This window comes from Tursiops truncatus, chromosome 5 (assembly GCF_011762595.2).
Source record: "Tursiops truncatus isolate mTurTru1 chromosome 5, mTurTru1.mat.Y, whole genome shotgun sequence".
Lineage (NCBI taxonomy): Eukaryota > Metazoa > Chordata > Mammalia > Artiodactyla > Delphinidae > Tursiops > Tursiops truncatus.
Genome location: NC_047038.1, coordinates 50278003 through 50302681, shown reverse-complemented (window position 1 = coordinate 50302681; position 24679 = coordinate 50278003). Strand labels below are relative to the sequence as shown.

The 24679-nt window shown below is 39.9% G+C and overlaps 1 protein-coding gene across 1 annotated transcript in view; it reads left to right on the top strand.

Moving 5' to 3' along the window:
- Positions 1–5849: 5849 nt before the first annotated feature.
- The window catches only part of PPARGC1A (PPARG coactivator 1 alpha), a 98530-nt gene continuing 79700 nt past the window's right edge, over positions 5850–24679 (top strand). Inside the window, exons 1-2 of the mRNA XM_073805123.1 lie at positions 5850–6213; positions 11158–11337. Of these exons, the coding sequence (XP_073661224.1) occupies positions 6166–6213; positions 11158–11337 (228 nt within the window). The 5' untranslated portion in view covers positions 5850–6165. The remainder of the gene's footprint in view (positions 6214–11157; positions 11338–24679) is intronic.

The window sequence follows — 24679 nt, the reverse complement described above, 5'->3', positions numbered from 1 at the left end:
GTGCGAGGTAGTGACTTCTCTCAGCTTTGCATCCTGAGGGGAGTGGCTGTTAGACTCGATTTGATAGACAGAAATGGCTTTCTTTTAAATATGTGATAAATCTTGAGGCTTATATTGGATGTCAGGGGCTATTTCTATTTGCTACATTCCCTGTATATTAAGAAGGCACAGTTATAAGTCTGAATCTCTGTGTTTCTTTTTAAAATGAATAGTTTTTATTCTTCTTCTGAATATAAAAGTTATACACATTTAGCATAGAAAATTAAAAAAATTACAGAAAGGCACATATACCCCCCCCACACACAAATTTAATAGAACTTATGTCATCGGCCACTATTAACACCTTATTATATTTTCTCCTTATCCTCTTAGCTCTTCTGTCTTTCTGAGCCTATATTTATATGTAAATTTGTTGTGATTAGAGTTTTTTCAAACATAATTTTAAACCTTAATATATTTTGAACATTTTCTCATTATGCCACTAATGTATTTCACAACAGTTTTTAATGATAGCATTGAATATATACATAATGAATATATGTGTATGAATATATATGAGTTTATATATATATAGTGTTCCATTATTTATTTTGCTAGGCCATTATTGTTGGACATTTACACTGCTTTCAAGTTTTCAATAGTGTAAATTATGTAGCATTGACTATCTTCACACTAAAAATCTTTGCACATATCCCCCTGTTATTTCCTTAAGATGAACTTCTAGAAGTAGAATTTCTGGATCTGTGGGGATGCCCATTTTTAACGTTTTTAACACATACTGCCCGATTGTCCTCTAGAAAAATTTGTACTCATTTATAATCTGACCAGTAGTATTTGACATCTGTTTTTGATTGAACTGCTAAATGTGGAGGTCAGTCTTAGAAGTGGTCTTCTTGATTAAGAATATTTCCTCAAAAATCCCGTGTTTACTTGGGCTAGCAAAAAAATAAGATTTTATATAAGGTATCACAAAATTTAGCTAGACCTTAAGCTAATTGCTTCCTAAGATGAAAATTTATTTCCTTTCTACATCCCCACATTTTTAGGATATATATTCACTCCGCTAGAGTAAAATTCAAATACCAAAGCACTGGAGAAATCCACAACAGAAACAAAAGCAAAATAACTAAAACCCTTCTGAATCTTACCTGGTGGGATTGAAAAAAAGAAAAAAAAAAAAAACTTCACTTATTTAATTCTTCCATTTCAACAGTAGTTGAAAATACAATTTTTTCTCTACAATCAAAAAAAGTTAGGCTCATTAAGACCCCAGCTCTAGAAATAAGTACCAAACAGGGGGAACTGTTTGACTAACAGTTTTATTCCAATTTAATAATTTGTGTTTCTACCTGAGGTTACTCTGGCCTTCAGTAACTTCAGTTAGGGGATAAAATATCTCTCTTACCAAGTGAATTATGTTATTGAGTTTCGATAGGACTTTAAATTTTAAATAATAACAAATTTAATAAGATATGATGTGCTTTATTTTCAGTTTCAGTAAAAGAAAATGCTAAATAATCCTATTGAACATTTCTTGTTTAAATAGTCAGTAACTCGCTGCATTATAAATGAATTAACCTGAAATAATTAAGGTAAATGAAAATGTCTATAAATGCACAAATACAACAGAGTTAAGCATCAGACGAAATCAGATTTTAACCATCCTTTTATTATCTCTTATCTGTGGGCCTAATAAGCATACTTCTTGCCTTATGTTTAGATTAGTCCAGTTGATTGCAATTTGGATTAATTTGCACATTATTTTTTACTTTAATGTGAAAAATGCCAAGAGCAGATTTTGAGATCCACGTTAAAATACAGGCTCAGTTGCATAGAGCTGGTCAGCAGAAGGTTTCGCTGGAGATGAGACAGAGGTTGCCGAAGTTGTCTAGTTTATTAGAAGATAAAATAAACAAATGCTAGGAGGCATTAAAGCCGACTACTGATTTTCCTCTGTTTCCCAAATATGCTTAGTTCACAGTGCCATCACCATGGTGATTTTGTGTAAAATAAGACTTCATTTTAGAGTGGGTATAGGCTAGAGGCCTTTGTTATACCCTGCCCTGCTACCACCTTCTGTGCCCTGCACAGCAGCCGCTTCAAACACGTCCCAGGGGCTCAGAGCACGTGCTCAGACTGATGCGGGGTTTCAGGATCAGTTAGCCCCTCTAGGAATTTAAAGCCAGCAATTGAATGCCCGTTATCAATGATTAACTTTAAAAATATTAGGCATTCTGGGCAGATCCCTTTCCTTTCTATGCAGGCAGCATTCCCAAGAATGTTGGTTTCCAGCTACGTAGACAGTCTCTAGGTTATTAAGTTGCCTCGGGGGACTTTGCTGTGCTTTTGATTTGGGAATGAATATTATTCTTATTATGAAACTTTAGTTCTTCCTAGAAGGGTTTTCAGAGATCTGTATGCTCTTTTCAGCTGTTATCTAAATCCTGGCTCTGTCTTATTTTTCTCAGTTATAAAATGGGTACACAGATCATCTTTATTGGGTAATTTTGAGGACTAAATTGATTGAAGTGTGGTATCTAAAATGCTAATCTCAGTGTCTAGCCCTTGTAAGCTCTGCTGTATATTTTCCTCCCCATTTTTCTTCCTTATAAACTTTTCGCCTTAAATTTATTCTTATGTAGTTTATTGTAAGCTTAGAAAAACACATGAGCAAAGATATTTATACTAGTAGCTCTTCACTTCTGAGTTCTCACCTATGTTCAATAATGAGATCAAAACCGATTGTCTCTGCTGTTGTCTACTTGGGTATTTGGGTTTGATGGTGTTTATTTTTTATAAGTGGCAGATGTCTGAAATAGGCAGGGCAGCAAAAGCCTTGTAATCTGGGGCAGGAGAGGGGAAGGAAACTCAAACATCATGTACTTTGTCAAATTTTTTTCATAGAATTGAATTCTTCTCTTGAAGGTTTAATTTCTCTCTCGTTATCGACTTTAAGGATAGATACTCTTGCCTCCACCAATGTTGGAGTCTTGGGGAACAATGACAGAACTACTGAAGGGAGAAATTCCATTGGGGTGGAGTCCAGGCTCTGTGTAGATACGGAAAATTATGAGCACTCAACAGATGTTAATAAATACCTCCTTCTATTGTTGAGACAAAATGGGGTTGATTGGGTGTGAATTTAATGGTTAGTGAAAGGACCTTGTACATAGAAAGGGTGTATTTTAAGGAAGACAGGAATCGGATATTGACCAAAATAGCATTGTGTTTTTCATATCAGATTATTCTGTGTTTTTAAGGTCTGTCATCCCCCCAAATTGTAAGTTCCCTTGTGTTCATGACATTTGCCTTCTTAGCAGCCCTTGCAGTACATTGCTGTGGACACAGTAAGGTTTCAATAGATCCTTGTTGATTGGAACCAAACATTTGGAAATCTTGGAGGCAGAGTTGATGAAGGGGTGAAAAGAGGGCTGCAGGGAGAAAGGAAGAGAAACAGTCAAGGCCTGAGGGAGAATCAAATATAGAAACATCCTGGGAAACCAGGAAAGACCAAGGTTGGTGAGCAACTAACACTTTATGTTCTCCTGAGAAAAGAAAAACTGGACAGAAGAGAAACTTTAATCTGAAGAGCTAATTAACCAAGTTATAAGACCTCTAGAGTATCCCTCTCATTAGAGTTGTAATTTTGAGACCAAAAAAACAACAGTGGAAGGTACTCTAATTTTCCCCAAGAATCTATTTAAATTTTTATGTGGACAGTAATAGAAATTTGAGGGAAAAATTGCAGTATGCTGGAGTTTATAAATCATTTCAATGTTTTGACTCCTAACTAACCCTCTTCGTGATGGTAAGAAGAAAAAAAAAATGTATGTATATATAAAACCACCTTTGCTTTCAGAGAATGTGCTGATTTGATTAAGAAAAAGTGGAATTAGGCGGCAAAAAGACAAACAAGAAAACCCCGATAACATAATATGAACAGGTTAAATATTAAAAATAATAATACAGAATGTTCCAGTGTAAAGAACATCTCTAAAAGATAGGATTAAAAATTATATATATATTCACATAAATATAATGGATGCCTGGCATTCAATGAACACAAAAGTATCAGAGAATATCACGACACAGGGATCACCTGATAATAATGAATAAACATCAGTCTTCTCGGTCAAGTGACCAATATTATTTCACAGTTGACTGTGTTGAGCACAGAGCCAATGACCTTTGCCCTGCATTTTAATAATTTACTGTAGTTTTACATTAAATCAGAATATAATTGTGAAGAAAATTAGTGTTTCTTTGTGGGGAGTGCAGAGTAATGCCACTAATTGCATGTATAAAAGCCTTCCTGAGGTTGTATTTTCCTGTTCTTTCTTGATTTGGAAAATTAAAACTATGGTAATTTTCCGCTATTTGTAAGAGGGAAAATGTGCCAGTGAAATGTATTCAGCTAACTTAAAACGTCAAAGCTTTTGGCCATCGTTTTATGTCCAGTAATGACAAACTGTCAATTTCCTCACATTATTCAGGAATATAGTAGCAACTTGTTGCAGATCTCAGAGTAGACAAATTTCTGAAAATAGATGTGATCTGAAAGAAGAAACAGTCTGATGTTTTTTGGTTTGTTTTTTCTTTCACTTTAATATTTGAGCAACTTTATATTTAGAGCAAATCACCATTCTTTTCCTGATAAAGGAATGGACGATAGCGAATTCATTACGTTAAACTTAGTAGAATAGGAGATTAAATGAATAGTGCTTTAGAATCATTTTTAGATACCTGGGGAATTTTTTTTTTCAGATGAGTAATTATCAAGTGAAAGACTGAGTTGGTTTTTAAAATATATGGGGTTTAAAATTTTATAAAAACATGTATATTCACAAATATATGTCCACGTGAACATCACTCTGGAACTTGGAAGGGTGAAATCCGACCTCTGTGGTGTTATGGGAAGTGTTTTCCGGCGTTGTCGAGTACCTTGAGTTTGTTATGGATTCAATATGTAGTGTCATCATAAAACAGTTGAACCTGCATTAGCCCTCATTGTCTCAGGCTGGAAGCTGAAAAATTCAAAGAATGAAAAAGCTCAAGAAATGAATATTTCTGCTAATAGCATGTCGGTATTTTTCCCTTACTCCATGGACATTCTTGATCTCAAAGGTAAACTGCACAACCCAGGGTACTAGGGTTGGAATCCAGTGTTTATTCAAAAAGGCACCCTAAGGCAGTTGCAGAGGAAATGCTACATGTATGAAAAAAAAAAAAGGTAGCCGGGAAACTAAGCTGATCTGGGCAAAGCGGCAGCGACTGTCTTTACTAACACTTGTTTTCTGAGAGCCTATGAGAGAAATGAAAATAATTAGAAGGACCCTGAAAGGGTGGTATTTTGTTGCTTGTTCTCCTTATATGGAGCAAAGTAAACTGCAGTAACACTTCTCGGGAGCTGGTATTCCCTACTGCCACAGGGACAGCAGATTTCTGGGTAGAGGAGTTTGTTTATACCTTAACAAATACAGGCTGTTTTGTTGATTAAATAAGCAAAAAAAAAAAAAAAAGAAAGAAAGAAAGAAAGCATGCCCCATTCTCTGTTTTCAAACACTTCCCCCAATTAGAAAATGTCTCATAAAAATCCATCATGTGATAAGATCTTGCCTTAGTCCCAAACCAAGTCCTCTTGGATGTCTTCAAATCTGAGTTCTGAGGGAGTCCACATTTTAGCTCAGAATGTAGTTACTCTGTCATGAAACAGAGAGCTTTGCCACTTGCTTGTTTTGGAAGGAAAATAAATTAAAAAAAGATTGCAGGGGATTTTAGTTATTATATGGCCAGGGCTCCATTTAGAGTCGGTGGCATTCAAAGCTGGCTTTAGTCACAGCATGATGCTCCAAAAGTCCAAGTGTTTCCTTTCTTTCTTTCTTTCCGTTTTTTTTTTTTTTTTTTTTAAGCGTTACTTCACTGAGGCAGAGGGCTGCCTTTGAGTGACGTCACGAGTTTGAGCAGCTAGCAGCACAGGAGAAGGGAGGCTGGGTGAGTGACAGCCCAGCCTACTTTTTAATAGCTTTGTCATGTGACTGGGGACTGTAGTAAGACAGGTGCCTTCAGTTCACTCTCAGTAAGGGGCTGGTTGCCTGCATGAGTGTGTGCTCTGTGTCACTGTGGATTGGAGTTGAAACAGCTTGACTGGCGTCATTCAGGAGCTGGATGGCGTGGGACATGTGCAACCAGGACTCTGTATGGAGTGACATCGAGGTGAGGTGGGGCTGGGCTCAGCACTGCAGCCAGGACGGAAGCTTCCCTCGCAATGCAATTATTCCTGTAAGAGGGGGAAGGGCTTGGGCTTGGGCGAGGAGAGGAGGCAGCAGAGTAGCCCCGGCAGGAGCTTTGGGAAGGGAATCTCAATCTTATCTTAACTCCAATAAGTTTGCTATTTTAAGGTGGCTCTGAGATACCGTGAACAAATCAAAGCTTAGCTGCTGTCATCAGGATCTGTTGCAGTTAGAAACTCTTTCCATGTGCTTTTGGCTCTGTTTCTACTCATATGCAATATTTATGCCCTAAGATATTGATATGAATCAGAAGCTGAAGTCTTTCCAGTGGTGTTTAGTGGCCTGGTTGGAAAAATGCCATTTCTATTTATAATAAGATGAAGATAAAAATATTAAAATGGATGGGCTCAAATCTAGTCAGTTTTGACTCTAGTCTGGATTTTTTTCTTCTTCCCTCTCTGTTCATCAGAGAACTCACAGAATCCTAAATAATCCTGCTGGGCTATTTTAGATTGCTTTTCCCACAGAACACAAAACAACAAAGCTGGTTCCTTTAAAACTCCTCTATGTGGTTGAAAGCTTTGGCCAGTAAAGAAAAAAAAAAAAAAAAAAAAGCCTTACAGTGCAAGGTTTTCCATCAGCGTCAGTGGCAGGGAAGCCAATGGTTAAATCTCTCTGTACCACGGAGAGCTGCCTGAAGCCGGAGAGAGAATAGAGTTTATGCAGGACTGTGTGTGGAGCTGCTCACTGCTTGTGTAAAAATAGATGGCAATACATCAATTCCACAGTCTCTGCTGGCTACAATTCATACAGGGGGGAAAAAAGCGAGCTGGTTTCCTCGTAATCTCTGGAGTCTAGAGTGACTAGCGGGGGGGACGGAGGACCGCGGCATGTTCGCATTCAACACAATGGAATGTTCTCGGGAAGTTTGGCCAACTTGGGAAACAAGCAAAACTTTCTGTGGACTCTGGTGAGATGGACCCGAATTGAATTGCAGGGAGGATCTGAGCAGCTAACAATGAATCTGGCAAAGGGCTGGGAGAGCTTCCTCTGGGAAGCTGGGGGCACGTAGGGTAAGGGGAGGATCAAGGGCTACACGTGATTTGATTAAATAAGATGTCCATGTGGTGCTGCGATACACATCTAAAGTGAAAATAATTTGGCCAAGGCCGTCTGCGAATGCATTTTTCCTCTCTAGTGAGGCATGCCCTGGATCCTTAACTCTTCGCTGGGCTGGCAAATGCTGGCTCCGTTTGCCCTCTCTTGCCTTGGCAGATATATATTTTCAGATTGTAACTGTTCTTCTCTTGTTGTGATTTCTTGGTAAGGTGGAAGAGTTATGGATAATTCGTACGTCCTGCAGCTCTTACGACTCAGGGTTCTAAGTGGCTTCAAAGTTCTAATTGTCTTCGAGTAGCTGGAGTATCCTGCGGGCGGTTGTCTGGCTGGCACTGTGGGTCTCAGCTGCTGCAGTTTCATTTTTCCATCATGTATTCTTCCTGATGCTGCTAGGAGTTGATTGAAGAACTAGATCATATGGAAATAGGGAAGATTTCCTTTCCTCGTCGGCATTCCTGCGGTCATTTTCAAATAAGCGTCAGAACCGTTTAGGACACCGGCTTTTTAATTTTGCTCTTAAGGAGGTGAGGTCTCGGGCTAATTGTCCAGCCGTGGATTGAGTTGTCGGTCAGCTGAGACGGGCCAGTCGCTTCTCTATTGCGCTGGAGGCAGCAGGCTGCTAGCAGCCCAGCCTTCGTGGTGGCAGCCCTGGGAATCACCTCCGCCAGGCTCAGATATTATGAGCAGCAGGTAGCGTAGGCCGCTTTCATTTTTTGAATCATTAATGTTTGCTGTCATCCTAAAACATATTATGCCCTTTTGCACATAATGACGGGACAGTACGTTGGTTAATAAAGGCCTCTATCACTATAGCTACTCAGAGTGCCCCGTGTTTCACAGTTTAATGAAGGTGATGTCCAGTAAGCTTACCAAGATTGATAGAGACAGTTCCGATGACATACACTCTACTAAGACTGTCATTCTTTACTGACCCCTGCCCTGCCCCTTATCCCCTGTCCTAATTTTTTTTTTAAGAAGTCAGGTTCTTTTTTCATTAATGTAATTAATGTGGCCAAGTCCACTCTTTCTGCTCTCTCTCTCTTTAAAATTTACCATCAATGGCACAAAAACCTCCAAAAGGTTAATGGAGAATTATACTTAATTATAATGTTTCATTATCGTCAGTGCAGTTAAGCTAATTTATTGTCTGCTCTTTAACTAAGAGAAAAGTCTGTTGGGGTGAAATAACGTACAATAATTAGCCTTTTGTGTTTAGTGACTGCTTTATCCTCTTAAATCTTATTATAAAATTAAGGCTGTGGTTGTGAAATAGCTGTCATAGCTGCGAAGAGGCAGTAGAATGTGTCTCTGTAATTGCAGTAAAGCACACCTGTTACAGATGTATAGGGAAGCAGTAAATATCAGAGTGTCAGATGAGGACAGTTACAGGGCTCGGACTGTTAAGTCTGGCATCATCCAAAGGCCAAATATAAATTAATAACAGGAACACTTGCTGCCACTAATGTGTTTTAGATTATCAGGATAATGCCACGTTCAGAAGCCCTGATTTCATTAGCACGTCAGCATTGGCAAGAGCACATGCACATTTTTCAATGATAACAGAAAAGCAAAAATGAGAGAGGCAGACAGAGAGAGGAAAGGAAAGAAATATGTGAATTACGGCAGAGTAAAATACAAAAAAATTGATCTGATCTTTTGAATGGTTTTCAAAAGTTACTGAAAAATACATATTTCTGAAAGGTTAAAGGGTTTTGGAGAAGGCATGCCTCGAGAGGGCTGTTAAAGAGGGAGACAGCAAGAAGTTGTCCACCAGTTGGTATCAACATTCCCGAACACGGGTTCTAGAGTATGCCGTCCACAAAAGGAATTTAAGCCAGATGTAGAGATCCTACGTTGTCTAACTTATTCTTTTTTGTCGTCATTTTTGTTGTTTAGGCTTTTTATTTTAAGGACTCTCCCCTAATCCTAGTGGGTTTTGCACCAGTGAAAAAGTTCCCCCCTTGTCTCTGAATTGGTCGTGTTGTGGAAGAGTTAACTGTGTGTGGGGGTGTGTGTGTTTGTGTTTGGAGGACAAGCAGTGGGCAAGTGTGGAGACTGGGAAGTGTTATGCCTGTAACAAAATCCAAACACTGTCCCAGAACAAAATCTTCTCTTCAGCCCAGCCTCCGCTCACTTATCAATCTAGTCAAGTATACGGATCTGTAACTTTGGGCTAACTCCAATAATAAAAGAGAAAGACCGATAAAATGATAAGGGAAGAGTTGAGATGAAGGGGGTTGCCCTTTCTTGGCATTACCTTTGTGCCTGCAGTTTGGGATCTCAGTGGGGCCCAGTGGTCTTAGGGAGGAAGTGCAGGAGTTTTCAGCCTTCTCCCAGCCTCCCCTTACCAACTGCTGGCTCCATTCCCCAGTATCTACTTCTCAGCGTGCTGCTTACAAACATGCTGCTGCGTATGACCCGTGTAATGTAGCCTGCCAGGGATGACAGGGGTGCTTGAGAAAAAAAATCTGCGTAGAACTTATTTTATTCAAAATCGAAATGTCAAGCAGTATCTTTAGCTTCATGCCCAACTGCTGCCTGGATGGGAAGAACTCCCCAGCATCTCTCCTGGCCTTGGAAGGGAGGGCCGTGAGGGTACCACCTCAGAGAGTGTGCCTTTCAATTGAGACCCCTCGGCTTGCAGATAGATAAAGTCCTTATGGCTCTGGCGTCACCAGATCCCTTCCAAAGGAAGTTTCTGCAGGGTTCTTCACGATGGGCAGTGATGAAACAGCAGTCAGATAGCCAATTCGAGGTTAGAAGCCCACCTTAGGAAGCGGGTCCACTTTCCTCAGAAACCCACAGTGCAGGAGAGTTAACAGACCACTTACTCTGTGCAAGGAGGTGACAAGCAGCCCAGTCCCGGTAGAGGGTATTTTAAGCCTCTCAGTATATTGAAACCATTTTTAAAACTCCAAATAAAAAATTGTTCTTTTGAATTCACTTAGAGCATAGTTTAGGAATATATAAATGATGAACAAAAACATAGTTGTGGTGTGCTAGAGTGGTTTTTCTTTTCAGACTTCAGGTGATCCCAACGGTATACACAGACGCACACACCAACACAGAAGACTTGCAAGTTACACATAGTGGAAGATAACAAAGATCATAAAAAATATGATTTTTGTCCTTCATCTCAATGGATTTATTTTTGACCTGTTTGAGAAGTTCAGAATCTCATGAAAAGTCAAGTAAAAGATTTAAATAACAATTCAAGAGAACCATAGACATGTTAAAGGACGTTGCATCATTAGTTGCTAAATGAATTTTATGGATTATAATGGTTAAAGAGAGAGTAAATGGAGAAAGTTTTCCTGGTATAGTTCTTATGGGGTTTTTTTCCTCTCATTTAGTCATCGTTTGTGTCTCGTACGTGTGATGTAATTCCAAGGTGAAATCAAATCTGTATCCTTCCCTCAAGGGGCTTATACTCTAAGAGTAGAGTGAAATTTTGCATATAGTTAACCAGAAAACAATTTGAAACTTGGTAAGTGCTAACTATCAAAGAGGTACCAACAAATCTAAGTTGATTTCTAACTGGACGAATCAGAGAAGGCTTCATGGAAGCATGGCATTTACTGTGGATTTGGAGGTAGAATTTGGGATGGAAGGGTTCTGGCAAAGTATCCTTTGGGAGCAAAGTGAGTTAAAGAATTTAGGATGTTTATTCTGGGGACTAAAACCCTGGAAACCAGCTTTGGTGGTGTCGTTGAATTAACCAGGCTTAATTCCTATCACATGCTATTGCAGTTTAATAAATTCCTGCAGTTAATGAAAGCTTTTTTCTTTCCTCCCCTGCCCCCTGCAGTGTGCTGCTCTGGTTGGTGAAGACCAGCCTCTTTGCCCAGATCTTCCTGAACTTGACCTTTCTGAACTAGACGTGAACGACTTGGATACAGACAGCTTTCTGGGTGGACTCAAGTGGTGCAGTGACCAGTCAGAAATAATATCCAATCAGTACAACAATGAGCCTTCAAACATATTTGAGGTAAGGACAGCCCTTGGTGAAAATTAATTTCTCATTGAACTTGGCTTATGCCACACTAAAATATTATTGGCCTGAAAGCATAATAAGTTCTTACTTTGCTGTCACCAAAAGACTTTTTATCATACTTAGGCACTTCCTATTGTGTGGAAAAACGATTTTGGAAAACAAATTTTTTTTTTTTTTTTGAGAATTAAGGCCCTAAGGACCCACAACAGAGTGCATCAAACTCTGTTGAAATACTAAGGGACTGTGAAAGAATAAATGACAAAGAAGAACAAACGTCTACACCTGTTTATCCCTGTCTATGTCCCACAGTAAATGGTGCCTACCGTAAACTAACGTAGAATGTAAAAGAACACATTTCTTTTTAACCAAGGCATGAGGTCTACCTTTAATTATTTTACAAAGTAGGTGAGCAGTTTTTTTTTTACTGTCATTGTCATATGTATAATCGTACCTCTGATTTCTTTATATTATGGGAACTTCTAAGCCCAACTACTCTGATATTTACTTATAAATTAGTCAAAATTAATTTACTTTTGAGTAGTGAGAATTACCTCCCAGGCTCTAGACTCTTTATTATAAGCCTACCCTGTAATAAAGAATGTTAATCTGCACCTATTAAACAGTTACTTTGAGAAAAGAAGTTCTTTCTTACAAGATCAGTCCTCATTTACTTGAAAATAAATGGTTTCTTAGAGGGACAAACTCTGGCAAGTGAATTGAGTAAAGATTATCAAATCAACTAGTTTTCAATATCACCAGCACCAGCACCACCATTATCATGTAACATTTTCTATCTACCATGTGCCAGCCTCCAAACAAAGCACTTTAAATGTATTTTTTTATCCACCAGGAGAGACATTTCTTATACTTCAATGTTGTTTGGTTGAAATCTCAAGTCATTAAGAAAGCCAATTTTACAATATTTATTGAGTTTTTCCAGCACCCAGCACATAAAAGGCACTGAATAAATGTTTATTGAGTCATTAAGAAAACCCATTTTACAATATTTACTGAGTTTTTCCAGCACACAGAAGGTGTTGAATAAGTGCTTTGTGAATAGTGAGTGAGTGATGAATATGGTATGTTCATAAGAGTAATAGTAATAGCAAAATGGCCAACATTTGGGCACACTTTTGCTTTATGTATGTCATCGCACTCATCCCTCAAAACAACCTATTGTTTAGGTACTATTATTATCATTCCCACTTTACATATGCAGACAGTGAGTTTCAGAGAGGCTAAGTGATTTTCCCAAAATCACACAGTTGACAAAGACGTGGGATTTGAACCCCAGATGTATCTGACTTCGAAGTCTATTATCCTTGATTAAAAATAGAATAACAGTGAATTTGGGTGACAGCCATCCTTTACATACCAAGCTGCTTCTTTGCTCAATATATTTAAAAATAGAACAGAATCTTTCCTTTCAGTGTTGGTTGACATGGAAGCAGGTATATAGCTGGTGAGCTGAGATGGCTGTAGATTCTGTTGACCACTAAGGTTTTATAATATGCCTGGAGCATTAAGTGGGTCTTAGAAGAGTGCTTAAGGTAATGGAGTGAAAGCTGGGGAGAAGGAATCAGGTGGAGGAAACACTGAGGGTTTGTGGTTAGTTATACTTTCCCAGGCTTCTCAGCCGGGTCTCAGAAAGTTCATGTGAGGACTTGGCTGGTTCGAACTGGTAAATTGAACATTCCTCATTCAGTACACTTGTCAGGTTACAGGCCCATTTTAAGTCATGCTGCATTAAGTAAACAGTACTTTTAAAAATGTCCATCTCCATAGACCTCTTATCTAAAAATCGACTATTTCATATTGGGTGAATGCCATGCATTTTGTAGAAGATGGTTAGGGAAAAACTAAAAGGTGGTTGGGGCGATGGCGTGGTGGTCAAGGCCTCCCTTGTGGGCTGGTTGCAAAAAATACACCTTTTTTTCATGGCTGGTGTCCCTGTATTTCATGTCGTGGCAACTGCATGAGGTACTTCTCATTTACACTTCCGGGAGACTGGGTTTGGCAACCAGTTATATATCTATAGATGCTTAATCTACACAAAGACACCCCTTTTGTTTTCCTATATAACTTTATACTACTGGTGGAATTGTTTTCAACACTCTAAACACAAGGTTTATTTCATTTAATCTCTCATCAGTTCATTTTAAACCAGTGGTTCTCAACTGAAGGCAACTTTGCCTGCCTGGGGATATTTCTCATTGTTTGGAGGGATGTTTGATTTTTGGGACAGGAGGCAGAGAGATGCTGCTGGTATTTAGTAGGTAGAGACCAGAGATGCTGCTTAACATCCTATAATGCACAGGACAGCTCCCCACAGCAAATAATCACTTGACCCCAAGTGACCATTACCATAGTGCTGAGGTGAAGAAACCCTGTTTAAAAAAAAAGTCGCCGCAATTTTTAGAAAACACTAAAGATGAATCCGTCAGATTTCTGAGAGAGAAAATAGAGTTAAGATACAGGATATGAAGACTTAGAAGCCATATAAAATTATCGAGATGCCCAGGGTCCCAGGACTGATATGTCAGGACTTCTCTTAGTGGCAGACAGCAAAAGTGACTGTATCAATAAGTCCCCATAACAGTTTTCTCTGATGTCACAAAGCCCATTCTTCTCTGTTGAGGCCAAGGGTAAGGCCAAATGTGGCCATATTGTTACACACAGCCGTGGCTTCCTCAGCACTTGCATACAGAAAGATGCCTCTGCTCTTTTCCCTCTAGCGTTAAACTCAGACATCTTTTCTATAACGAAAAAAAAAGTGTGTTTTGAGCATAGGTGGAATTCTAAAATTGTGTCCTCCCCTGTAAAGAAACTCCATAGGCAACAGAATAACCCTTGAATGGCTACAGCCTTGCACGTTGCTTCTACCAAAGCTGCATTACCCCAAAGGCATTTCCCAGCGCCTGTGACTTTAAACCTCTCACAGCGGACTTTCACCTGTGCTCCCTTGTTCTCCTCCAGTTCTCAAAACCCTGCCTCATCACATTTGTGAAGGCCTTGTACTTGAGCAAGCCCAACAGTCACGGTCTCTGCCACCTCTGATCTGCCAATAACAAGCATTATCTACCTCGGATTCCCAGAATAAAATAAGGCACCGAGCAGTTCAACACTTTTCCCTGACTCAAGTATCACATTGATGACACTGCTGGAAACTGGCCACGGGATTTCTGAATTCTCATCAAAGCGGGAAGAAAGCGGGTATTTAGAGTTCCATTTAGTATTGCAGAATGTTTAAACGTTGGGAATAAATAGAAATTTCTTCCTTTGACCTCTTCCATAATTTGAATCTTAGTTTGATTTTTATGTATTGAATAACTTAAGAAGAAGAAGAAAAAAAAGAATGGAATTGAATGTCCCAACTGGGGAGACAGTGAATTCCTGAGTGGGAGAAGAGTGAGCTGACACGTAATTGTGCATGTTGGTTGAGTAACTGGGCACACAAACAGCGCTCTCTGCTTGCACAACCTATGTTTGGATGTGTAAATGCAGGTGACCACGTATGATTCAGAAGCCACTTAGCAAAACAGGACACAAGGCCTATAGGTGCAGCACCCAGTTTATCTTATCCATGTGTCAGGAAAACAGGATGCTGTCCCTGGACCGGCTGGTAGCAAGATTTATGTTTCAGAATATTGCAACACAACTTCCTTCTCTCTGTTGCTTTGTGCATTGTTTGAAGGAGGAGAATAAAGAAGTACTTTTAAAGCATGGCAGTGTGTAAAGATGGGTGGCATGGGTTAGGTTAAATAGCACATTGGCTCTTCTGGGACATTGTGGGCCACCTTGTCTCTGCTTTATTTTAACCTCTGCTTTGATGCCTCCTTGATTCCACTGAATGGGCATCTTTCATTTGTTGGTCTGGTAACTTCTGAATGCAGCTACTTGGGGTTCTTTAGTGCGTGGAGAGTGAGGATGTAGCTGCCTCTAGGTCGTTGCTCAGAATACGTACTGAAGGGTGCCTTTGCTAATGGGGAGGGAAGGTCTCTAAGCTGTGGCCAGTATTCATGTTGGGTAATTACTGAAACTTGCAGGAAGGTCTGATACTGTGAACTTTTGTAAAAGAAAAAGGGTGGTTTCCTGCTGTCTGTAAGGTGTCCTGCTATATGCCACCGGGGAATGGCGGATGGAAACTTTCAAGAATATTCGATCATTATGGTGGGACTATAGATGACTTTACATTTTTTCCTTCGACTTTCAGTTGTATTCTAATTTTTTTCTACAATGGGCATATATTATATACTTATGAAAAAGTTAAAAACAACAGATCCTGGCTATTCAAGAGACTGAGCATTTTGGGAGCAGGGAACCAGCTTGTCTTGTTCACTGAAGTTTTTCTAGATGTTTTCTTAGAAAGCAGGAGAAAGTGTACTCAGTAAATAGTCGCAACCTCATGAATGAGTGAGTTAACCATCATATATTTATTGATGGCGTGAACTGCGTTAGTTAATGTGAAAATTCAATATAAAGCTCCAATAGATCTATTTCCTAAAGGACCTGAAATCTAGTTGGGGAGGGTGAAATCGGAAACCATTAGCAAATAATGGAAGACTGTGTATACAAATATACGTATATATGTACATGTTCACATATATCAGTAATTGGAGAACAATGTAACACTATATACATCCATGTATATGTGCACATGTATATTTATATGCATGGGGTTATATATTATATATATATTAGCAAGTGGCAAATATGGCAAGACTGTGTGTATTCATATATACATGTATACATGTAGGGGTGTGTGTGTGTGTGTGTGTGTGTATGTATCCTAGCTAAGGAGGGAATCAGCAAGAATAACATCACCAAGGTTAATAAGAGAATAAGAGTGAAGTCTTTCCATAGACAGATTATGAAGGTGAAGAGTTTGGTTTACTCAAAGTGAAAAATGTATTAATGGGAGCACAGGAGTAAGATAGGTAAGTCTGGATTTAGGGTGGGTACAAAATTATGCCAGGCCCTGAGGACCCAGTTGCAAGTGTTTAGAGTTTCCACGATAGGAATTAGGGTGCCGCTGAAGATTTTTAACAGGAGAGCAACGTGACGGGGATGGTATTTAAGGGTGATCGTTCTGATCGTTTTAAGAGCTATGGACAAGCAGAAAGTAGAGGAAATCCGACAGCAGGCTCTGCTGCATTCCAAACCCCATGCGATGCAGGTGCAGGGAAGGGACAAGGTGACAGCAGAGGGGATGGCGTCCAGGGAACAAAATTTAAGCACCTCAAAGGAAAATTCCATCAGTCCTGATAAATATGGGTTAGGTTAGGGAGGGAGGTGGCGAAGCAGACTAACTCGAAAATATTCCAAAGGGAATTGGAACTTCACGGGTATCTATCTGGTTAAGTTTCTGCTCACCCTTAGGAGCTGAAGCACTTTCTTGGACTGTGAGTCATTTTACAAAGGGGCTGCCATCTCCCTGCTGCATCAGGGGCAGAACCTATTTAACCCAATCCACAAATTCATGTGGTGTCTGCTTTTTCTCACTTGTCTCCTTGGAGGAAATTCTGTAGCCTTCCATGGTAATGAATTCCTGCTTCTGCCTGTGCCTGAGGTCAGGCAGACTTTTCTATGAATGGCAAACCTCTTGGAATTTTAATAAAACAAACAGAGAAAAAAATGTGTGTCCAAACCACCTCCGCTTAATTTAATCATCAGGAGAATAAATTCTCCTTTTTTATGTGGAGAGACCGAATTCATTTACAATAATCACTTCTTGAAGATTTCTGGAATTTCCAATTTGCAATCAATAAAAGTTTGTCATTTAAATTCAATTTACGGCCCACAACCAGATTTTTGCCACACTTGGTAATGACGCTTAGGGAGAATATAGACTTCAAGTAAGAAAATAATAGCCATTTAAGTGGGGAGATAATTGGCTGTAACATAAGAACATTGAAGAATGTTGAAACTCCTGGAGACTTATGGAGTATTTTAAAAATTTATGTTGTACTTCTCTTTGCATTTGTAGTCTACCGCAAAATTTCAAATTCTGGGTATAAATCAGTTAGATGTTCATCTCGGAGAGTCACAAATCAGGAAGCAACCATCTGACCCAGCCTGTGTGCTGCTTTATTTTCAACCTCTACTGTGGGCTTATCCAGCTGGGAGACTGAATAGTGTTCACGTGTGTGTGTGTGTGTGTGTGTGTTTCTCTACACACCTCAGTTAAAGACTGTTTAGACTTCTTGTCTTGATAACATCTGCCTTATCTTGGGAACATCTGGTTTATCACCCTGTTTCTTCCTCGCCATTGTGCTGACCACTGGGAAAATGTGGCTCAGGAGCTCTGACCCATGGGGCTATGTCTATTGGCATCGATCCCTACTAATAAATAGTAAGTCAAAGGATGCCAGTTAAATGACATCCTTCGCCACTAACTTTCCTGATGGTTGCTTTTGTTAGTGTAAGTTGTGGTTACAAAAGATGAGGTCAGCTGCTGTTTTTCAGGGAAGTCAATCCAGTTCTTAGCCATTTGCAATTTGGAAAGTGAGGATCCATATGTGTAATTGGGCACAATGATTGTAGAAGGTGCTAGTTTGTGTTTTGGGGATAGAGACCAACTATTTCGATACTGTTGGCACTCCAAGAAGGAGGTGAGACATTTCTTGGGCTTTTCCTACCTCCTGGACTCTCCAGTGGGTCATTGAACTAAACATTACTCCCCCTGGATATCTTGGGAGCCAGGAAAGTGGAGACCCACATTCACAAGGAGGAAAACTTGGGGAGGAATCAGGAAGAAGTGGCGCACTGCCTCTTAGATTTACTTCAGAGATATTAGTCGAGGTTAAAGTCATTAAGATTCAGGATGCTGCAGTGGACAAACTGTCTCTTTGTATAGCAACGATGTGTGCTTGCTTGCATGGTAAGCTTATACATAGTGTCTGTTTGTCCTCCTCCCCCCATCTATATGAAATGTCCTGGAAACACAGCCCAGCAGATGGCTCACCTCTGAACGAGATCAACACACAAAGCAGATAAAAAGATGAACATTAAAGACCGACAGCCAAATTGTTCTTCCACTGTTCTCTACCCCAGACTTCACATTTTTAACAAGGTTTATCTGTCCCGATAATTATGTGCCTATTCTTTTAACAATGAAAACTTTTATTGTGTGTTTTATAAAATGAATTGCCTGTGATGTAAAACAATTTTGTAAGGACCCTTTTTTTTTCTTCTTCTTTAACCTCTCAGGTTACTTTCAAGATTGTGTGCTCTGAGGTATAGTTTGAAAGCAAAGCAGGGTACTGTGTTTTACTGTAGCCTGCCAAAGATGCTGAATTACAAGCAGCTAGAATGAGAGCAAGGGAAAAGGGGAGAGAGATACACAGGAAATACACACTCTTACTCTTGGCAAGGGCAAATTTTTACAAAGATAAATGACTTCTTATCCATTACGCAATTTACCCCAAAATGATAATAGGAGATACTTTCGTGCCTTTTCTCTTCCAAAATGATAGAATAATTTGCATAGTTTCAGATCCTAAACACTGATGCTGTGTAGACCTGCCCATCTCCATTACTAGAGCAAGTTATTCATTCAAGGTTTGCAGCCGGATAGATTAATGAATTACCAGATCTTGCGTAAAATGACTTGGCTTGACTTTTAAACAAGTAGGCTTTTTTTTTCTGTTTTTTTTTTTTTTTTCTGTTTTTTTTTGGCCAGTCTTGTGATTGGTGTTAATGGGCTCTTTCAAGCCCCCTCTAGAGTTGTGTTTTTGGTTTTTTTGGTTTTTTTTTTTTTTTTTTAGAAGTCTCTTTGTTAACTATTTCCCCCACTTTTTCATTCTCTCCCAAACTGCTGCTCAGAAGCAGTTAGTTCAAGGAGGTAAAAGCAGGCCGGTCGGGCAGGGAGGAGGGAGGAGACTTAACAGCCAAATTCTTGGTGGCCTATGCCCTGCCCTGTGCCACATCAGCATGATTTATTGGAGCCTTGTCTTCGGCACAACCAAGTTTAGTGTGAGATCCTTGGTGTTTCTCACACAATGTGCAGGGCTGGAGCTCTGAACTTTGAAGGAAAGCCTCAGAGCTATTTGCAAAGTGCTGGTGCTTCGTGAATACTAAATTACATTTAGGAAATAGTCTATTGCTACCAGTTATACTTCATTTTTATTCTTGACACAGACACCTAAATCAGAGAATAGTAACATTTCAGAGATTATGGAAGCAGTTTGGGTATGTTCCAACGCTATAATAGGATCAGAATTTTAAGGCCTTTGTACTATTACCAATAGTCACTTAGTTTCTACTGCAGTGTACTTTGTAGGGAATTACAGCTTTTACTAAAAAGATTAAAATGCTATTATGCAAATGATTGCAGTATGTTATTATGTTTACAAATTAACATCCATGGCTCAACACACAAATTAACTAACTATTCTATCTATGTTATTAAGGATTTAATAAAGTAACTTAATAAAAATGGGGAGCTTGGAACACTTAATAGGAAACAATTGTGATTTAACACAGAACTCAAGCCTTGTGTTTAAGGTTCTAGATGATATAGTGGTAAAATAAAGTTGAGCAAAGCACAAAGAAGAACTGGGACCATGAGAGCCACGGCACTGCTTGTCTGAGACGCTGATGACCATGAACTAAATAGCATCAGGCTACAATATACAGTGGGCAGCATATCAATAAATCTAAGCAAAGCACACACACCACCTTCTATTAATAAATAGTTCATTGAAATGATAATCGCCCTACACTGCATGTTTGATATATTCCATACACACAGAGAATACTTAAATTATTCGAAAATGGAGCTCAGAGCAAATTTTGCTATGGCGAGTGGGATTTAGCTGCAGAATATCGCCGTGTGATAAAAGAGGGGAAGGCTAGGTTCAGACTAAGATGGCTTTACAAACAGCCTGCAAATTGCTATTCCTGGCTGTTCATAAGAGATCATAAAAGCAAGGAGATAAGAACCACCAAGGTCTCTGAGAAATGAATGTATGTGATTATGTTATCTTGTGGGTTGGATTTACTAGACAGACTGACAACACCTTCACTTCAGTCCAACAGGAGAAGTAGAAAGAGATGTAGATTCTGAATAACAAACTTTGTTGGAGCGGGGAAGTTCCGAAACACTAGAATTAAAATCTTTCAAAAAAGATCCACGATTCCGGTCACTGACTGCATTGCTAGATCTCAAAATGAGAGCTAAGGGTGTTACTTACTTTTAAGCAAACAAACAAAAAGGAAACAGAAGAATTACTAGAAAATCCTGCAGCAACGTAATTCATATTTCAAATATTTTTTATTTATTTTTCTTAATAGTCACATACAGATGTTGAAGACTTCTAGATAAACAGTAAGATTTTTAGGTCTACCTGAAAACAAATAATTAAATGAAATAATAAATAAACTATTATCCTTTTAGATCTACCTACAGAGGGCCACCAACTTGGGCTTCTTAGCAGGAATATCAGGGTGTACTTAAAGAAACATAGGAGCAGGGAAGCAACCACAAACTTGGTCAAGGTTTGTGCCCTTGCATACAATACAAGCAATTTATTTTGTTCCAAATAGCACTTCTGTCGTTGGGAAACTACTTATGCAAATTTGTGATATCTAGCTTTAGCAAGGCACCTGGTTCCCTCATTTCCTTCCACATTTGGATAAACTGTGTTGTTCTTCACTCTTCCAAATTTGTCCTTGTGGAAGTGAACACTTGCAAATTGGTTGAAGCTTGCTAAGAGAAAGAAAGAAAGCGGGGAAAGAAAGGAGGAAATGATTTGACCAAAAACAGTGTCTGGGACAGCTTATGATTTGATGGTTTGTGGCCTTGTCCCGTTCCCAGGCACCTGCTCGAGAACGTGGTACGATTCTGTTATGCAGACGTTCCAGAACTCTTGCCAACATTCACCTGACATGACCAAGGTTTAAAGTACTGACTGTAACTTTACACAGCATAGTGGAACTGTGTGCCTGTGTGTGTGTGCATACACATTCACATTCTTTCTTTTTTTAAGGAGAAGAATGGGATACTTGCCAGGGCTGGGTGGTAAAATAATTAGTCCAGCAGACAAATGTCTTGGCCCATGTTTAAACAGAGCTTTAAGAACACAGTGTTCTCACCAGTCACATATCTAAATACAAACCAGTGTCAGCTGCCATGCAGACCAAAATGTAATAGCCTGCTTTCACATAGGTCATCGTCAGTCCATTTTGGTCAGAGTCACACTTCACATCTGTTTCTGTGCGCTGCAGCGCCTTAAGGTGGCAGTGGGCTTCGTAGGAGCACAAACAACCCAGTTATAAATTGCCACTGCTGGAGTTACTTTGAATAAGTGTATACTGTTTCATATTTATAACAGTGAGCCTTCGTAATATGCACAGTGAATATATAACACCGATCAGTTCAACAAGCATGAAATTGTATGTTGTCAACTTGTCACATAAATAGAGTCATATTCTGGCTTGCGATAATGTTGAACTAACACTTTTTCCCCCAGAATTGTCAAGAGGGTCACAAAAAAAATTGGGAGGTAGCACTTCCTTTGGGTAGATAAACAGTCAGGGCTATTGTAAAGTTGATATTACCGTTGATGGGTTCCTTTTCTCCCTTCTCTCCAAAGTGCTTACTTTTCTTGGGTGAATGCTAATTGGCTAATCTGGTGTGTTTCTTCTGTCATCCAATGGTATCATTTTCAGTCAGTGCTAGAAGGCTTTTTTTGGGTTATGTATGTGTGAGAAGCTGTTTTTGTTCTCCTTTGAAACAATTTTTTTTTTTGTATTCTTGTAGCGCAGATCAGTGCTAATTGTCATGAAATTCTCTAACCGTCTTCTGGCAAGCTCTCTGTTTCATGTGCACTCCAGTTAACTCTTAATTCATTACCAGAGCCCTGGGTCATAGTGAAGCCTGGACATTTTGATCAGACTTTCCCACGATAGAGAATTTAGAGAGATGCAGCAGAGAAATGATTGAGGCAAATGTGCAACTTACTGAAAGGAGAAGGGGACAAATGAAGCATACTCACCAGTCGCTGGGGAGCAACTGCAGAGACCAGTTTCCACGGTGGCTGATATTTCGGCACCAGAGGCATGAGTAGAAACTGATGCCAAGTACTTTTGAACTTTGGAGAAATTCTTAGAGTGTGTTCAACACTCCCCATCTTCCTTCAAATGGTCTGGAAACAGAAGACGTTGCCGGCTATCTCTGCCGTCATGTGGATTTTCCTGGTTAAGATGCCAACTTTAAAACCTCAGGACTGTGCTTTAGAATGCGTGTATTACCGAGGGGGTATGACTAACACTGATCTTTCATCCCATATCACTTGTGGTGTGGATGGGTCACATTTTCTCATGGAAGAAACCACTTGCCAGCTGAAGCTACTGGTCTCCAACTTGTGCGTAGTTTCACATTTCTTCATGCTTCTGGATTTTAACAGTTTCTCTATTCTCTCACTGATTTATTTATCCCTTCATTAAAAAAAAAATTACTGTCAACCATTAGCATGCCCGTCTCCTTGCCACTTTCTGAAGATACAGTGATTACGTGTAGACAAGTCCATGGTACTATGAAGCTCATGGTTAGTGATGAAGACAGGGCTTTAAAATCAAGTGAGATAAGCTCTCTGATAGAGAAAGCAAAGCGGGGACTTCCCCCACCTGCCTGTTATCCTGGTTATCTCTCACAGATAATTTCTGCCCTTCTCTGGGTTGGTACACTTATCATCTTCAGAAATGCCTTCACCTCGACATGGAACTTTGCTGGAGAGCATTTCTCCTGGCTAATGGGACCTTCTGTTCCAAACCAAGAGCCCAGGCATAGGGTCCATCAAAAGCAGGGCAGTGGGACAGAATATTTGAAATTAGAGAACCTGGGATTTATGGTGTCCTACCCACTGTGTGTTGAGAAAAACAGCAGTTTGCTCATTGGAATGGCTGAGAGAAGAGGAGAGGTAGTCAACCTAACGGAAGAGGGCAAGGCTGTCAGCAGCAAGTTCTCTCACCAGTGTACAATGCTGCCGTGAGTGGAACACTGAGCCCCTGGCAATGCATTTGGGGCTCCTTTGGATGAATACCGTTTTGCATCTTTTAGGCCTGTTGACATTTCTCTGTGAGAATGATATTTCAGTCCAGCTGGAAAGCCTGACACACTTTTTGTCTATATGCGACACCTTGAATATGTGGCTGTTCTACGTCTTGGAGCTTTCTTTGCACTGTTTCATGAATGGTCCTACCTGCTTCCGTGAATGAGGCAGGCACAGGAAGAATGCTCACTACCTCTTTCCTCTTCTCTCTGGAGGTACCAAGCATTACATCTCTACTGGGCCTGATTCAATTAGATCTCTTTCACTTCCCTGTAATTCTCCAGCTTAAACTTTTTCTCCCCAGTCCTTTCCGAGAAGTTTATTTCTGATTTGAATGATGCTTGTATAGGGAAAAAAGTCCCTCTATTATAGGAATGCCCTTGGTTTTTACAGGGACTCTTGGCCTAAGGACATTAGCTTCGCCGGGTGCCATCACATTTGTTCAGAGGTGAAGTTGGGGCTTCTGTATTCCAGACATAGTTCTCCCAGGTGTCCAGGGATCCTCGCCAACTCAGATCCTGTCCAGAAATGTTCTCATGTCAGGATCCTCTTGTGTCTTGCCAGCGCATGTTTAGCAGGGACACCCTGCTCTCCTCTGAGCCACCGATATCAGCTTGCCTTTTCTTTTAGGCAGTGCTGCCTGATGGCCAGGCTCGCCTCCTGTTCCCACTGGAGAAGGGTCTAGTCAAATACCTGAGCATCTGAACGCCGTGATGCTGCATGGGTTAAGTGACTTCTTACCCCGCTGGTCCACAGTTCTAGGACTCTGTGTGCAGTAGATTTGAGAGTTATATTAGGTCACGATGCCACTTTCTAGCTCCTTTAATCCTATCACCTGGCAATCCCAGCAGTGTAGCTGAGGTAGCTTCCTCTGTCCTAAAGGAATTTGTGTCAATTTCTCCTGGGACAAATCTCATCTGGACTGCTTTGCAATATTTGTTCCAACTGAAAATTTTGACAAAGGCATTCTGTCCACACACAGCCAAAGAATTTTCTGTGTTTAGATGCCTTTGGAGGTAACTGAATGTTGCCTGGTCTTGGCAGATAACTGAGTCTGGCAATCCACGTAGCATGATCCATGCCCTGTTTAATTTGTCTTTGAATGGCAAATGTGTTTCTTCTCTGAGTCAGCAAAAGGCATGATACCCTCCAACGGTACTGTGTGACCTCCCTCCTGCTTTTGTGATATGGAAAAACAAAACAGCGATCCCACTTTTTTTCCTTTAGTTGCTGGTTCGTTTTTATTTCCAGCGACATGTTTCATAGCTGAAAGGGAAGATGTA